Genomic DNA, 18146 nt, shown 5'->3' on the forward strand with positions numbered 1-18146 from the left:
GGGACCAGCTGGGGAGTCGATCTCCACAGCCGGCAACGACAGCTGCAGAACACCTGCAGCAAGAAGAGACCACAGAAGACAATGGAAACAAGAAAGAAGAGAAGAAAAGGGCAACAAAGAAACAACAGATGGCCAACCCAGAGGAGGAAGAGGGAGAGTACAGTGAAATAGAAGAAGAAAAGAAAGGCAAGATAAAGGAGGTACTTTCTCTTATTAAAGGATACATGGAGTCATTTAAAGAATGGCAAACACAGGAATTTAATGATTTAAGAAAAAGAATAAACAACACAGAAGAGAAAATGAATAAAACAGATATGACCTTAACAGAAATGGGAAAGAAAATGGACAAGATGGAAGAGCGGGCAGTAGCAGCAGAAATGGAGGTAGAAGACTTAAAAAAGAAATTGGAGGAATCTAATAAAAAAGCGATAGAGACACAAGAACTGTTAGCTCAAAAAATAGATATAATGGAAAATTATAACAGAAGAAATAACATAAAGATAGTGGGCCTTAAGGAAGATGAAGAAGGCAAGAATATGAGGGAGTTTATAAAAGATTGGATCCCTAAGACCCTAGGATGTCCAGAACTACAGCAAGAAATGGAAATAGAAAGGGCACATAGAGCATTGGCTTCTAAACCACAACCACAACAAAAACCAAGATCTATTGTAGTAAAATTCCTAAGATATACTACAAGAGAAAAGGTACTGGAGAAGACAATGGAAAAAGTAAGAGAGGGCAACAAACCACTGGAGTAGAAAGGGCAAAAAATCTTCATTTATCCAGATATAAGTTTTGAACTCCTAAAGAAGAGAAAGGAGTTCAATACAGCAAAGGCGATTTTATGGAAGAAAGGGTATAAATTTATACTAAAGCATCCAGCGGTATTGAAAATATTTATTCCAGGACAACAAAACAGACTATTCTCGGACCCAGAAGAAGCACGAAAATTCGCAGAACAATTACAAAAATAGACTGAGGGATGAAGACGGGTAATGAGTGTAAAAATGATCACGATTGATATGTATGTGGGTAAAGAGGGAAAAGAGTGAATAGATAAAATGTGCATACGTGAAGGTATCTGTACTTAGAGGAAAATATAGATAGTATAGACAAGAATGAATAAGGGAAGGTAATGGAATAGAGAGAATAAGGAGGGAATTAAAAGAGTGACCTTTGTTACATATGAAAAGTGAAATCTTTTCTGGGGAGGGCTGGGTGGGGAGAAATAGCGGTCACTGCAAAATCAGTTGACGCTTGCGAGTGAATTCTCAAACCCAAATGGAGAGGGGAGATGTGGTTGTCCGACAAGGGATAAAGGACAACTCAGGAGGGGAAGGGGAGATTGGGGATAAAGAAGATATAAATAGGAGAATAAGGAAAATGTTGGATGTTGTAGGAATGTTGTCTTATAAAGAGTTGAAAATAAGAAAACAGAAATGGAAAAGGAGGAAAGGTAATGATGGAAAAACGGAAGGAGAAGATAAACAAAGTATAAAATGGCTACGCTGAACTATATGACTATAAATATTAATGGAATACATAACCAAATTAAAAGGAAGAAACTACTAAATTTACTGAAAAAGGAAAAAATTGATATAGCATTTGTCCAAGAAACACACTTAACTGAATTGGAGCACAAGAAATTAAAGAGAGATTGGGTAGGACATGTAACAGCAGCATCATATAATTCAAAAGCAAGAGGAGTGGCTATATTAATTAGTAAAAATGTGCCATTTAAAATAGAAGAGGAAATAATAGATCCAGCAGGGAGATATGTTATGATAAAATGTAAGATATATTCGGAGTTTTGGAATCTACTTAATGTATATTCACCTAACGAGGAAGATCAAAAGTTTATGCAAGATATCTTTTTGAAGGTAGCTAATACGCAAGGGAACATACTAATAGGAGGGGATTTCAACCTGAATTTGGATCCAAATATGGATAAAATGGGGAAAAAAATTAACAGAAAGAACAAAGTAACCAAATTTATAATTAAATCAATGCAAGAAATGAAACTTTTGGATATATGGAGGAAACAAAACCCAAAAGAAAAGGAATACTCATACTACTCGGCTAGACATAAAACATACTCAAGAATAGACCTATTTTTGTTATCAGCTAGTATGCAGGATAGAGTAAGAAAAACAGAATATAAAGCGAGAATACTATCGGACCATTCACCCTTAATATTGACAGTAAAGCTAGAGGACATCCCTCCAAGAATGTATAGATGGAGATTAAACCCCATCCTACTTAAAAGACAGGATTTTAGAGAATTTATTGAAAAACAATTAAAAATGTATTTTGAAGTAAATACGGAATCAGTGGAAGATAAGTTTATACTATGGGACGCAATGAAAGCATTCATTAGAGGGCAAATAATAAGCTATGTAACCAAGATGAAGAAGGACTACAATCAGGAAACAGAGCAGTTGGAAAGGGAAATAGTAAATATAGAAAAAGAATTAGCAATGAAGGAAGACACAACTAAAAGAAGAGAATTGGCGGATAAAAAAATAAAATATGAAACATTACAAACATATAAGGTAGAGAAGAATATAATGAAGACAAAACAGAAATATTATGAACTAGGGGAAAAAACACACAAAATCCTAGCATGGCAGCTTAAGACAGAACAAGCTAAGAAAATGGTATTGGCATCAAGGAAAAAAGACAAACAAATTACATATAATCCAAAAGAAATTAAGGAAAACTTTAGAGAATTCTATGAACAATTATACCGAACTGAAAACGAAGGGAAAGAAGGGAAAATAGAGGAATTTTTGACTAAAATTGAACTACCAAAACTACAAATAGAGCAACAAAATAAATTAACAGAACCATTTGGAATAGTAGAAATACAAGAGATAATAAAAAAATTACCAAATAATAAGACACCAGGAGAGGATGGATTTCCAATAGAATTCTACAAAACATTTAAAGACTTATTAATACCGCCCCTCCTGGATGTAATCAACCAGATTGATGAAACACAAAGCTTACCAGATTCATGTAAAACATCAATAATTACAGTAATACTAAAACAAGGGAAAGATCCACTCTTACCAGCATCATATAGACCAATATCTTTGCTAAACACAGATTATAAGATAATAGCTAAACTATTAGCAAACAGATTAGCAGAACAGGTACCGAAAATGGTAAATTTAGACCAAACTGGATTTATCAAAAAAAGACGCACAACAGACAATATTTGTAAATTTATTAACTTAATTCATGCAGTAGAAGGAAATAAGGCACCTGCAGTAGCAGTTGCTTTAGACGCAGAGAAGGCCTTCGACAGAGTAGAATGGAATTATTTGTTCAAAGTATTGCAAAAATTCAGTTTACCGGAGAAGTATATTAATTGGATTAAAGCATTATATAAGGGACCGTTAGCGAAAGTGACAGTAAATGGACATGTATCAAAGCAATTTAACTTAAGCAGGTCAACGCGTCAGGGATGCCCACTATCACCTTTATTGTTTGCGCTAGCTATAGAACCACTAGCAGAATTGATAAGAATAGATAATAATATAAAAGGAATAAAAATAAAAGACAGGGAATATAAAATCAGTCTATTTGCGGATGATGTTATAGTGTACTTAACAGAACCAGCTCTATCAATAAAAGAATTATTTAAGAAATTGAAGGAATATGGAGAAGTGTCGGGTTACAAGATAAATGTAAACAAAAGTGAAGCAATGCCTATGAATAATGCAGATTTCTCAAAATTTAAGAAGGAATCTCCATTCAGATGGCAAATGCAGGCAATAAGATACCTAGGTGTACAAATAAACAAAAATCTAGGCCAATTATATAAACTCAATTATAATCCACTAATGAAAAAATTACAGGACGATTTAGAGCATTGGAAAGAGCTACCACTAACACTGATAGGAAGGATAAACTGTATTAAAATGAACATTTTTCCAAGGATATTATACTTATTTCAGGCACTGCCAATACAACTGACAGAAAAATTCTTCAAAGAGTTAAAGAAAATAATAAGGAAATTTTTATGGAGAGGGGGGAAACCGAGGATAGCACTAGATAAATTGACAGAATGGTATAAACAAGGAGGCTTACAATTGCCAAACTTTAAAAATTATTATAGAGCCGCACAATTAAGATACCTATCAGATTTTTATCAAACAAGGGAAAACCAGACTGGACGAGATTAGAATTAGATAAAATAGGGGAAAAGATACCTGAACACATATATAAATGGGACGAAAAATTGATACAACATAGAACTTCTCCAGTATTACATCATCTCCTCAATATTTGGAAGAAGATCCATGTAGAAAGAAATAAAACAAATTATCAATTACCAAAACTAATATTGATGCAAAATAAGCTACTCCCTTTTACAATAGACAACCTTTCCTTTAGAGAATGGGAAAAAAAGGGATTAAAAGAATAGAAAATTGTTTTTCAGGAAGTAGATTCTTATCCTTTGAACAAATGAGAGATAAGTACAATATAACTGGAGATACAGCGCTGGCATATTACCAACTGAGATCCTACTTGAAGGATAAATTAGGAAGCAATCTGAGTTTACCAGAGGGAAGTAACCTTGAATATGTGATTACAGATACAATGTTAATCAAAAGATTTATAACAAATATGTATATTAAACTGCAAGAAAAGGAGAATGAGGAAACAAATGGTAAAACTAAACAAAAATGGGAACAAGATTTAAATATAAAGATAAAAAAGGAAACATGGGAGAAATTATGTTCTGGAACGATGAGAAATACAATAAATACGAGGCTACGTATGATACAATATAATTGGTTACACAGACTATACATTACACCGCAAAAGTTAAATAAATGGGACCCAACAGTATCTGATAGATGTTTTCGATGTAAAAAAGAAATGGGAACAACAATTCATGCAATCTGGACATGTGAGAGAGTAGAAAAATTTTGGGATGATCTCAATCAGATATTAAATAAAATAACAGAAAACAATATACCAAAGAATCCAGAGATCTTTCTCCTAAGTAACATAAAAAACAAAGAATTTGGAATTGATTTGGAGGATGCACAAAAAAGATTTGTTAAGATAGCCCTAGCCGTAGCAAAAAAATGTATTATGTCAACCTGGAAATTGGAAGATAATTTGAAAATACAACAATGGTGTATAGAAATGAATAAATGTATTCCATTAGAAAAAATAACATATAGTTTAAGAAATAATATTGAAATATTCGAACAAGTATGGGAGCCTTACATTAAATACAATAGCGAAAACCTACCGGGGACAAACATTACCTAAGTTGATGGAAGGAGAAGGAAAGAAAAGAATGGACTCTGTAGAATTTCTGTTGAATGACAACATTGTCTGACTGAATTAATGCAACCTAGATTGTATACCTAAAATGGATGAGGGGGGGGGTGGGGGGTGGCTTGGGAGGAGGGAGGCGGGGGGGAGAAAAAGTCACTAAATGTGTGAAAAAGAAAGTGTATATCATGGCTATTGTGATTTATGGTGTGAAAATTTAAAAAATTAAAATAAAAAAAAAAAAAAGAGATGGCAATTGTGTGCAGTTTTTGTTACCTACCTTAGGAATGTTATCAATCATATTGAAAGTGCAGGACATCATTTACAAGGATGTCAGGACTTGAGGAGCTGAGTTATAGGGAAAGGTTGAATAAGTTTGGACTTTATTCCCTGGAATAAACATTCAGAGAATGTGTGGGGATTTGAAAGAGGTGTACAAAATTATGAGGGGCGTAGACAGGCTTTTTTCCACTGCGGTTGGGTGAGGCAAGACCTCAAGGTTGTGGGTTAAGGATTAAATGTTTCAGAGGAACTCAGAGGATGACAGAAACAGGAATGAGTTGCAAGTGTGGAATGAGTTGCAAGCAGAAGTGGTGGATACTGGTTAGATTTCAACATTTAAGAGAAGATTGGATAGGTACGTGGCTGGGTTCAGGTTGATGAGACAAGGTGGGATAAATAGTTCAGTCTAGATTGGCTGAAAGACCTATTTCTGTGCTGTTATGTTCTAATTAACTAACCATAGGGAATGAAGGAAAGAGTTCAGCCATTGTGTTGGTGCAACATAAACTGTGGTGTTCCCGACTATGAGGCCGATGTGCTCCAGATGAGAAGGTACAGTGATGTTGGTCTAACTGGTCCTAGTAATATTCTCTTCAGGAGGTGAGAGAGGTGATGCTGCAGCTTGGATGGTAATTCAGGAGAAGCTAGCATTGGTCAACTTTGAATCCCTTCCTCCAGATCTCAAGGCCTCAAGTCAAAGGTAGTGAACGTTGATGGGACAGATGCTGTATTTCTGATTGGGAAAAGGTGTCTGTTTCAGAATGGAAAATGCTCAGCAAAGAAATTTCTCCTGAGATTCTTAAGTGATTCTGATATCCTAAAGCGTTTGGCTTCGCAAACCACAGAAGCCCCCAGCTCGTGTCAGTCTGAAGCTGACTCTGTTCTTCAACCTAGTAATTTCAGTATGTTGCTCTGTGGTTTGCTTGCACCCAGTACGAAGGGAATTCCTGTTGTTTCCCATCTTCATGTTTCCTCACTGTAAACTCTTTGCTCTATGTCCAGGTGAATCTGTTTCTGTCATCAAGCACAATGATCCTGTCCCTGACCCACGAGCAGTAAACCAGGACAAGAAGAACATGCTGTTTTCGGTACGTATAGATGCCCAAATATAGGGGCTATACATTCACGAGTAAAGCCAAACAATATTTCTTTCGGTAGCTTTCTGCTGCTTGATAAATGTTGAATTATTATTAATGTGTGGATTAGCTACAAACCAGTGAGAGGCTCATGTTGAACACAACTTTATTTTCAATTTTTTGGACCTTTACCAATCTTTTCCCAAAAATCGACTTGTGAATTTTGAACATAATTTTGTATATTTCATAATGTCGTTGGGCTATAATCCTGTATTACTGAAAATCCAGATTCTTGGCAAGTAAAACTCTGAAGGTTCCTTCTCACAGATAAAAATTGAAAATGAGCTTGACCTGGACTAGAGCTGTTGGGTTCTCATTTTTGGAATCTTCATCACTCCTCGGGAGCCTGCCTTAAAGAAACACACACAAATCACAAGGCTCAGTCTCCCAGCACTGGGGAGTCCTGCTAAAAAATGGATAGTAGGGAGGGAGAGAGAGACTGGTTAAAGGATGTGGAGGAGCGCTCTGGAGATTGGAAAGGTGCAGTCAAGACTGAGGACAATGGGCACAGAAAGCATGGACTTTGTGTATGAAGCCACAGAGATCATCCAGGCTTCTCCTGACAAGTTGTTCGGAGAGCACTAAGAAGGTAATACCAGACGTGACCACACCTTGGGGAAGCTTGAACCTTCTCGCATCACCAACCAACAAGCTACATTGACACCTGAGAGAAAGTGAAACCTTTCAACCTGCCATGAGAGGAAACTTGGACCATCTACCTCGTTGACTATCACATCATCCAATGGGGGAGGTTGTCCCATTATTTGCAAGGGCTAGCGATAGCGGGAGCTTTGCTTCTTTATGACCAACAAAGGGATAGGACAGTGAGCAGAGGTGAAAAACTAAATAATGCAGGAGATTGTGGAATGGATAGAAAGGCCAAATCACTTGGAAGAGACTAGACAAGATTTTGGCAGAAGCAAATTCATAACACGGTAGCAGTGCTGTTACAGAGGTGAGGGATGATATTTTCATTTTGTTATGAGGTTATCTTTATCTATATGCAAAAATCCAGAAGATGATTACAAAGAAGGAGACAAGTTTGTAAATAGGTAAGGACAGAACTAGGTAGAGGAGATTGAAGCAAAAAATTTCAAGGGTTCTGTGGCAACACCGGATGTCCAATATAAACTCAAATAAAAAGGGGAGAAAAGAATTGGCCATCAGCCACATCGAACCTGCTCCGCCATTCAATAAGGTCGCGGCTGATCTGGCCATGGAGACTGCTCAACTTACCCCATAACCCTTAATTAATTCCCCAACTGTGCAAAGATATACTCATCTGTGCTTTAAATTCATTTAATGAGGCAGCCTCTACTGTTTGCCATGGGCAGAGAACTCCCCAGGTCACTGCTCTCTTGGAGAAGAAATTCCTCCTCACCCTGTTCCACACTTACTCCCCTGAATCTTGAGGCCGTGTCCCCAAGAGCATTTTGTAGCCAACATCAACGAAAATTTCAAATGCATCAGGACCAGAAGAGACGGGGTCTTGAACTACAAATCATTGAAATGGGTTTGTGTTAGATCCATGAGTAAAAATGTGATCCCACTGCTGACTTCAGTAAATGAATGAGAAAATATAAAATGGCTTGGAGATTAATTATTCTGAGCAAGTGGCCTGATCTCCTGGCAACATGAAAGGTGTAAAGCAAGATTAAGGGGAAGGCTGCAGAGTTGAGAAGAGCAAAAGAAGGTTTAAATATTTCTGCTGTAAACAATATTACCCTGTCCAGCAGCAAGTTATGACACATATCCACAGGATAAAGACAAAGAACCTTAAATCAAGGATGCTAACAAAACACCTCCCGAGGGTTAAAGAAGACGTAGCCAACGTGAAAGGAAATGCTTCAAATGTAGGGAGCGGGAGCCAACAAAGAACAAAGCTGGCAAGGCAATGAAAGGAATGGAAGGAGCAGCCTACCTATAGCATCACCAGCGTTTCGGGCCTGAACCCTTCATCAAGGTATAAGCAAAAATAGCAGGCGCCTGAAATGTGGAGGAGTTTAATAAATGTAACCAGAATCTGTTTGATTTGGGTAACTGCCATCTTAAATGTAGATGTGGAAATGTATAATGGGAAAGTTGGCAGACATAGGTCTTTTTTATCAATAAATTGAGAGGAATAATCCATCACTGAAGGTTTAAAGTACACATTGCAATGGCAGGAACACACAGATGATCTGAGGTAGACTGTTGATGATGTGAGATTATGAGCTAGTCCAGACATTGTGATGTGCATGGAAGGTTCAGTTCAGAAGGATGAGAGTTCTCTTACACTCTACATGTACAAATTACCTAAAGGTAAAAACACAGAAATAGTGGAGAGACGCAGCGTTCATAGAAGTTAAGGAGATATCAGTGATTGAGCCCTGTTTCAAGGATCACAGCAAGGCATCTAAATAAAGACTGGGAGAGAAATAGGGAGGAGTCCAGTCCAACAGCCAATTAGTGTTAATTGGGTATGGTAAGAGGAAAGGTGAGAATTGATTTTGGCTCTGTGGAAGGAAAGAGAACTAGAGGAATGGATATAAGGGGTCGAAGATATGGGGGCGGGGATGTTAACAGAAAATGGTCGATATTAATGCCATCGGGTTGGAGGGAGCCCAGATGAAAGGTGAGGTGTTGTTCCTCCAATTTGCAGGTAGTCTGGGAATGCATGGGACCATGGGCAGACAAGTCAGCAAGTGAATGGGATGGGGAATTGAAATGGGCAGCCACTGGGGGATTCACGCTATTGCGGCGGACAGAGGTGAGGTGCTCAACGAAACGATCTCACTAACCAGTCTCTCCCACAACGGGAGCACTGGGTGCAGTAGACGACCCCTGCAGATTCACAACTGAAATGTTGCTTCACGTAAGGATTGTTTGGAGCCTGAATGGTGCTGAGGGAGGAGGTGTGGGTACAAGTGGAGCATCTCCTGTGGTCACAAGGGTAGATCCAAAGATTCATGGGGAGGGAGGACTGTACAAGGGTGGGGAGTCACGGAGGGAGCGGTCCCTGTGGAAGGTGGAGAGAGAAGGAGAGGAGAAGATGTGTCTGGTGGTGGGATCATGTCAGAGGTGGCAGAAATACCAGAAGAGGATGTGTTAGGCACCTCCATCTCCCACACTGAAGGGCTCAAAGCCCGTTGTTTTCGGCCCTCAATAATTTCTCCTTTGATTCATCCCACTTTCTGCAAGTCAAAGGGGTGGCCATGGGTGCGCGTCAGTGATCCCTATAAGCTCTGTGCGCGCACACGTGTACAAACGATCTGTGTTCGCATGCACACTTGCAGAAAATGGACAGTGTACGCGCACACATCCGCACAAATGCACGCTCAATGATACCAACACTGGTATCCACAAGGGCCTGCCTGCCTTCCTTTTTTAAGTTGGCCATGTAGATCAATCCATGCTACTGACCTACATAGACAAAGCCCCTCAACTCTTCCTCTACCACTTCGCTGCCTCCTTTGGTGCTGCCTCATGTCCCTATGATGAGCTCATCGACTTCATCCACTTTGCTGCCAACTTCCACCCTAACCTCAAATTCACTTGGTCCATCTCTAGCAACACTTTCCCTTTCCTCAATTTCTCGACAGACATCTACAAACCCACCAACTCCTACAGCTACCTCGACTAAACCCCTTCCCACCCTGTCCCCTGTAAGGATTCCATTCCTTTCTCTCAATTCCTCCATCTCTGTCGCATCTGTTCCCAGGGTGAGATCATCTCCTTCTTCAAACAGCGTGGCTTTCCCTCTACCACCATCAACTGGCACTCACCCACATATCCTCCATTCCCCACACATCTATCCCCCCACCCCCCCCCACATTCAACAAGGACAGGATTGGCCTCGTCTTCACCTACCACCCCACCAGCCTCCACATCCAACACAAGCTCCTCCGCCATTTCCACCACCTACTACATTATCCCATCACCAGACATATATTCCCCTCCCCTCTTTGCCTTTGGCAGGGACCTCTCCCTTCATGACTCCCTTCTCCACTCCTTCCTCCCCACCAATCGTTGCCTTGGGACCTATCCCTGTGAACACAGGAGATGCTCCACCTGTGCCCACACCTCCTCCCTCAGCACCATTTGGGGGCTCAAACAGTCCTTCCAAGTGAAGTAACATTTCACTTGTGAATCTGCAGGGGTCGTCTACTGCATTCGGTGTTGTGGCCGTCTCTACGTTCGAAAGACAGGGCGCAAACTGGGAGATCACTTCATCGAGCTCCTCATCTCTGTCCACTGCAATAACGTGGATCTCCCAGGGGCCACCTATTTCAACTCTCCAATCCATTCCCTTGCTGACATGCCTGCCCACTGAGACCTCCATCAAATTAGAGTGACAACACCTCATCTTCCGTCTGGGATCCCTCCAACTGGGTGACATTAAAATCAACTTCTCCGGTTTGTGTTAACCCACCCCCACCCCAGCCTGCCCCCCAATCTTCATCACTATCTCCTGTCCTCTAGTTTTTGTTCTCTCTCTTTCTCGCTCTTCCCCTTTTTCCCTCCATCTCCTTTTGCAGAGTCAAAATCAATTCACCTTGCTTCTTATCATATCCATTTAACGCCTTTTGCCTGTTGGTCTGGACTTCTCCCCGTCCCAGTCTTCCCCCTTTCTCTCCCAGTCTTTATTCAGATACCTGTCTGCTTTTTTGTACAAAGGCTCAGGTCCAAAACGCCAGTAATATATCTTTACCTCCTATGGACACTGCAAGACCGGCCGAGCTCCTCCACATTTACTGTGTGTTTTTACTACAATCACAGCATCTGCAGACTTCTGTGTTTCACTCGAGTTATTATCTGGGCAAATTGAAATTGCTTTTCTGAGCGGAATCGATTCAGGATTTTTGTAATTAAGGTTGATTCAAAGGGTAAAAACAGTAGCAGGGATCAGCTTGTGATAGGAAGCAGACATCTTGGTTTCTTGCAGTTTTCTGTTAAAATGACTGAGGTGTTGGTGAGGTTTTTTGTTGTTCCCCGACACAGTGTTAACTCCAAAAGGGGGTATCTGCCCTGCTTAAAGCAAAGGGTCACAATCTAAAGTTCAAATAAAATATTGTGCTCTATAAATAGTGATAGATTCCAGACCACATTTCTGCCTTGACTGAACACTGACCTTGCCTTGTACTTGCTGTTTATCTCAGGGAACCAATATCGCGGCTGGGAAGGCATTGGGTGTGGTTGTGGCCACTGCTGTCAGCACAGAGATTGGAAAGATTCGCAACCAAATGGCGTCCACAGGCTGTGAGAAGACGCCCCTCCAGCAGAAGCTCGATGAGTTTGGCCAGCAGCTGTCCAAGGTCATATCCCTCATCTGCGTGGCCGTGTGGGTCATCAACATAGGGCACTTCAACGACCCTGTCCATGGAGGCTCCTGGGTCAGGGGTGCCATCTACTACTTCAAGATTGCAGTGGCATTGGCAGTGGCTGCCATCCCCGAGGGGCTGCCTGCTGTCATCACCACCTGTCTGGCACTAGGCACCAGACGCATGGCTAAGAAGAATGCCATTGTCAGGAGCCTTCCCTCTGTGGAAACGCTGGGCTGCACCTCAATCATCTGCTCTGACAAGACAGGCACACTCACCACCAATCAGATGTCCGTCTGCAAGGTCAGTGATTAGCCTCACTAGGCCCAGCAAATGTTGTCATCTCACCGCTGGGTGCTAGGTATTTATTCCTAACCAGGAGTCCAATGCCACACCAGTTCACATTGGGATGGTACATCAGAAACTCTTCAGCTATGGAATGACATTGATTGGGGTTGGTAAGTTGGGAAGTGACAGATGGAATTTACTCTTCATGGGTCTGAGGGGAGTTGGTTAAGGGCAGGACACACAACATGAATGATAAGGTCCAAGGGAGCACTGAGGAACAAATAGACCTTAAAGTCCGGCCAAGTTGGCAACGCAGGTAAATACAATGACAGAGATAATGTGACGGGATACTTACCTTCACCAGCCAGGGGAGGGAATACAGGAGAGTGGAGGTGATGGTACAAGATTCTTTGGCCAGTCCTGGACTACCTCCTGCAGTTCTGGTCACCCCATTGTAATAAGAGGATAACCAGAGGTACGGAGGAGATTCACCAGAATGTTGCCTGGGATGATAAGTTTCCACCATGTAGAGGAACTGGATATCACAGGATGTGTTTTCCCACGAGTAAAGGAGGCTGAGGAGGGAGGATAGGGAAAGAGGGAGACTCAAGGGAGGAGTTTTAATGTTGATGTTAATGTAGAACATGGAACAATACAGCACAGTACAGGCCCCTCAACCCTCGATGTTGTGCCAACCCATATTTTCCTTCTTAAAAAAATAGTTTTAAACCATCCCTACCCCATAACTCTTATTTTCCTTTCATCCATGTGTCTAAGGATCTCTTAAATGCCCCTAATGTTTCATCCTCCACCACCATCCTGCGTAAAAAAAAAACTTACTCCAGATGTCTCCCCTGAACTCCCCTAATGCCATCTGGTTGGAGAGACCCCAGATGGAATACAAAATGTGGTTCGTTCAATTTGTAGGTATGCTCGGTGAGGCAGTTCATGAAGCCATGAACAGATGTCAGAGTGGGAATGATGTTGGAAAGTGACTGGGAAGTCTTGGGAGGGAAGGGGCCATGGAAGATGCCTATTAAATAAAGGAGACACAGTTAGGGTCTGAGTTAACGCCATTAGAAGGGAAGCCACATTTTTTGAAGAAGGAGGACATCTTGGATGTTTTGGAATGGAAGACCTCATCGTGGGAGCAGATGCAGTTGAGATGGAGCAATAGAAGCAGAAACCCTCCCCATATCTGAACAGTCCTTGGACTTGATCTTGAAGTGGTATGGTCTGTTGGGGCATGGACGCAGTGCAGGATGGTGTGATTAGCTTGCTTAGCTCTTTAATTAGCGTGGACATTGAAGTCAACAGCTGTAAATGCTGTGTGCTCCTTTAATGTGTATTTGTGGATGTAGTCATAACCCAGCTATGTAAACATAACTTTGTAGAACTCTATCGGAACAGGAAACAGGTGACATTGGTGGCCACTTGAATAGATAGCAAAATGAATGCATGGCACTGGTTTGCTAACTACACTTTAGAATTTTAAATGTAGACATACAGCACAGTAACAGGCCATTTTGGCCAATGAGTCTGTATTGCCCAATCAACCTATACCTCTAGTACATTTCAAATGGTGGGAGAAAACTGGAGCCCCCGGGGAAAACCCACATAGACACGGAGAGAACGTACAAACTCCTTACAGACAGCGCAGGATTTGAACCCTGGTCCCGATCACTGCCACTGTGACGATGTTGCGCCAACCGCACCCTACGCCAACCCCAATGCCCAAGTTTGTTAACACATGGCTGAACTCCAACAAAGGGAACATTTATTCACGGTGAGAACACACAGAAACGTGTCACAACCAAAGATTGGTGTTAGGTTGTGCCTGAGTCGTTTTGAAAGATGAAGTGACAGGATTTTTAGTGAAGAAAGAAATGCTGGAGGATCTCAACGGGTCAAACAGCTGTTTTGGTAAATCATGGACAACCTGAAAATCACATATTCTCACATTTTGATCAAAGAGAAGATGGACAGAACCACAAAACAGTGTGGAGGGGTATTGAAGGCAGGATTTTTAGTCTAATTTCAGACTTCAGGAAGGGACATAAAGCGACCACACCACCCATCCTATTGTTTGGGTTGTGTGTGTTTACACTGTAGTCGGTAGGCTCACTGTGTCCCACCTGCATTTTCGTCTCTATGTTGGAGAAGGCAGAGCCCCCTTGCCACACCTACCCAGCAGTTATCCTTCAAATAACACCTCGGAAAGGGAGAGCCAGCCTTTTATCCCAGTCCACAAAGTGGCTCCAGTCTTGAGCTCTCCCAACGTGACAGGCTCCTAAGTAGCAAGCGTGACCTGCTGAAATCTTACAGGTGATCTTGCCGTTGCTGCTTAGCTCATTACCAGCTCTAATTTGGACTGAAAGGTGTTTAGCTTCTCAAAAGATCTTGCCAGTGGATAAAAGGATTAATCTTGCTGAGCTTGTTACACAGGGAGCTGTGGCTTCAACATCATATTGGAGGTGGTTTGAAACTGTTGATTGCTGCCGAGATTGAGAATGGACTTAGCTGCGATGCAAGGGTGTACAGGGCTTTGCTTTAATACCCTTTATTGCTTTCTGATCTCCCCTGATGATTGGGCTCTTCGGCTGACTAAAGCTGGGAGGGTGCAAATGAATTTTTTTGCTTCCAGTGCTTCAAGTTAATTCTTGTCCTGAGAGTTGGCACCTCCATACCAGGCAGTGATGCAACCAGCTAGAATACTCCCCATGATGCACCTGTAGATGTTTACAAGAGCCTTCTGTGATGTCTCAAATCTCCTCAGACACTTCACAAAGTATAGTCACTGGCGAGCCTTCTTTGTGATTTCATCAACGTGGAGGCTCCAGGACAGATCCTCAGAGATGTTGACGCTGAGGAATTTGAAATTCTTGACCCTGTCCATTACTGAGCCCTCGATGAAGACTGGGTCATGTTCCCCTGACTCCACAATCTTCCTTGGTTTTGCTGATAAGTGCAAGGTTGTTGATGTGACATGATTTAATGAGCTGATCTACCTCCCTCCTGTACACTATCACTGTGCACTGTTTATGACGCACCCTCGGGCAGTCAGGGTTAGGCTGTCTGCTTTGAAGCAGGGTGGTTGGAATTCCATTCCTTCTCTCCATTTGAGCTTTGGGCTTGTCTTGGAGCCTAACCTTCCTGCTTGGAGTGGGTGTGTTTATTCTTCATAGAGATCTATGGCACAGCACAGGCTCTTCAGCCCACAATGTTGTGCTGACCAAATAATGGAAACACAGAAGTCTGCAGATGCTGTGTTGGTAGTAAAAACGCACAGAGATGCCTGAAGAACTCAGCTGATCTCGCAGCTTCTATAGGAGGTAAAGATATATAACCGATGTTTCGGGCCTAAGCCCTTCTTCAAGGTATGAACTTCCTGGAATCTCCCTACTGTATAACCCTCCAGTTTTCTGAATTCCAAGTACCTATCTCTTGTCCCTGCCACCTCCACCATTCCCTGCAGCACATGCCATGCACCCACCACTCCCTGTGAAAAATGTACCTCTTACATCCCCCTCTACTTACTCCCAAGCACCTTGAAACTATGCCCACACGTGTTAGCCATTTCAGCCCTGGCCATCCACATGATCAATGATTCTCATCATCTTGTACACCTCTTTTTGATCACCCCTCATCCTCTGTCAGTCCAAGACAACAAGACCAAGTTCACTCAACTTATCCTCAGAAGACATGCTGTCCAATTCAGGCAAGATCCTTGTCAGAAGGTTTCAGGCGTGAAACATCAGTAATACATCTTTACCTCCTGTGGATGCTGCGAGACCGGCTGAGTTCCTCCGGCATTTCTATGTGTGTTTTTACTACAATCACAGTATCTGCACACTTTTGTGTTTGACACGACCCTTGTAAAGCTCCTCTGCACCCTCTTGATAGAATCCACATCCTTCCCATAGTGTGGTGACCAGAACTGAACCCAATATTCCGAGTGGGGTATAACCAAAGTCCTGTATAGCTGCAACATTATGACTCTCGATCTCATGGTTAATGCGCAGCAGCTATGGACATGGACCCCAAATTCTCTCAGTTCGTCCACAATGCTCCTTCAAATTTGACTTACCAAAATAAACCACAGTAAAGCTCCTCGTAAATGCTACATATGGGATTGGTAAATTCCAGGTAAATTAATTTTATGTTTGCCTGTTGTGTGATTGGTTAACTAATGTAAATGAACGGATATTTTGCCTGTTATTTTCCATGATTTTTTTTGCTGGTTGCTTGAGGTTATCAGTTGCTTGAATTCTGGATAATAGGGGCTTTACTGTACTTCCTTTCTTGGTTAAACTCCATCTGCCCCTTCTCAGCCCAGCTATAAATCCTGCCAATGTCCTGTTGAATCCTCTGGAAATCCTCCAGTCTACTGACAACACCACCAACTTTTGTGTCATCTGTAAACTTATAGACCCACCCTTCCACTTCCTTGTCCAGGTTGTTTGTAAAAATCATAGAGGAGGGGTCCCAGAAGAGATGCCTGCAGAATACCACTGGTCACTAACCTCCATGCAGAACACGAACCATCGACAACCATCCTCTGCCTTCTCTGGGCAAGGCAATTTGGTCTCCACAAAGCAAGGCCTCATGGGATTCCATGCCTCCTTATTTTTTGAATGAGCTTTGCATGGGGAGCCTTATCAAATGCCATACTGAAATCCATATACACCCTCGGCTACTTTCTGGCTAAGATTCTCCCTTAACCAGTGTCACTAAAATCCAGCTCTCTATTTCTCTGCTGATTGGGGGGAGCTGGTTGCAGGCAAGAGAGTCTGCAGATGCTGGGCTTGAGTGCAATGGGCAAATATACTGGAGAAACTCAGCAGACCATGCAGCATTTGATGTTTTGGGTCTGATGAAGGTCCCAGGCCTGAAACTTTGGTTATCCTTTACCTCCTGTGGATGCTCCTTGATCTGTTGAGTTTCTCCAACACAGTTTGTGCATTTATGCAAACAGATGAGCATCTTTACAATAGTTGCAGCACTTTGATGAGCCCTTCATGTGGAATGTTCTGTGTAGAGAAAGTTATCTTTGTACCCTATAAACCATTGTTCCGACAGCATGCATGATTGGCGGAAGGATTCAGAAGTGGCGTGATTCAGAAAGCAAGCCTGAAGTTGGCCTTGGTTAGTTTGTCCTTTCTTCAGGCATAATCTGGATGCCCGCCTGGTGCTTACGTTGGGGTTAAGGGTTTGAGCATCTCTTTATGGGGTCTTCACTCTCCACTCTAACACTGTTTGCATGCACCTGATTCACGGTGAAGTCCACCAAGGCTTCTCCTGCACAGGCAACCAGGAAGATAGCAGTGTTGAGGCACTGGGACCAAGATCTTTGGGAAAGCCAGAGGATTCCACAGAAAATGTCACTTTGGTCTAGTCTCACCTACCAGTGGACACAACATCTGAGGTCCATCCATTCCTTTCAAATTCATTTCATCCTTCAGGTAACCCCCTCATTTCCGGAATCAACCTGGTGAACCTCCTCTGAATCACCTCCAAAGCTAGTACATCTTCTCTCAAGTAAGTTCACTGCAACATGCAGTGCTGATTCACCAGTCCCCTGTACAAATATATGGTGCCTTTATGGCTTTCCAGACTTAATATGGATAGGAATAATTTTGAAGGACATGGAGCAAATGCCGACTTGGTCAGCATCGACTGGTTGGGCCAAAGGGCCTCTGAGTTTGCTGCATTGCCATTTTGACCACATTTCTGAACTAGTTGTAAATGCTTTGAGATAGCACCAGGTGTGAAAGATGACTTTATTGACATTTTGTGGAAATGAGAAAGGATCTAGGAGAAGTGGGTGGGGATAAGTTGTTTT

General features: G+C 42.0%; 1 protein-coding gene across 1 annotated transcript in view; it reads left to right on the forward strand.

Moving 5' to 3' along the window:
• Positions 1–18146, forward strand: part of atp2a3 (ATPase sarcoplasmic/endoplasmic reticulum Ca2+ transporting 3) — a 199235-nt gene that overhangs the window by 115376 nt on the left and 65713 nt on the right. The window contains exons 7-8 of the mRNA XM_069885002.1: positions 6583–6668; positions 11855–12319. Coding sequence (XP_069741103.1) covers positions 6583–6668; positions 11855–12319 — 551 coding nt within the window. The remainder of the gene's footprint in view (positions 1–6582; positions 6669–11854; positions 12320–18146) is intronic.

The sequence above is a fragment of the Narcine bancroftii genome, chromosome 6 (assembly GCF_036971445.1).
Source record: "Narcine bancroftii isolate sNarBan1 chromosome 6, sNarBan1.hap1, whole genome shotgun sequence".
Lineage (NCBI taxonomy): Eukaryota > Metazoa > Chordata > Chondrichthyes > Torpediniformes > Narcinidae > Narcine > Narcine bancroftii.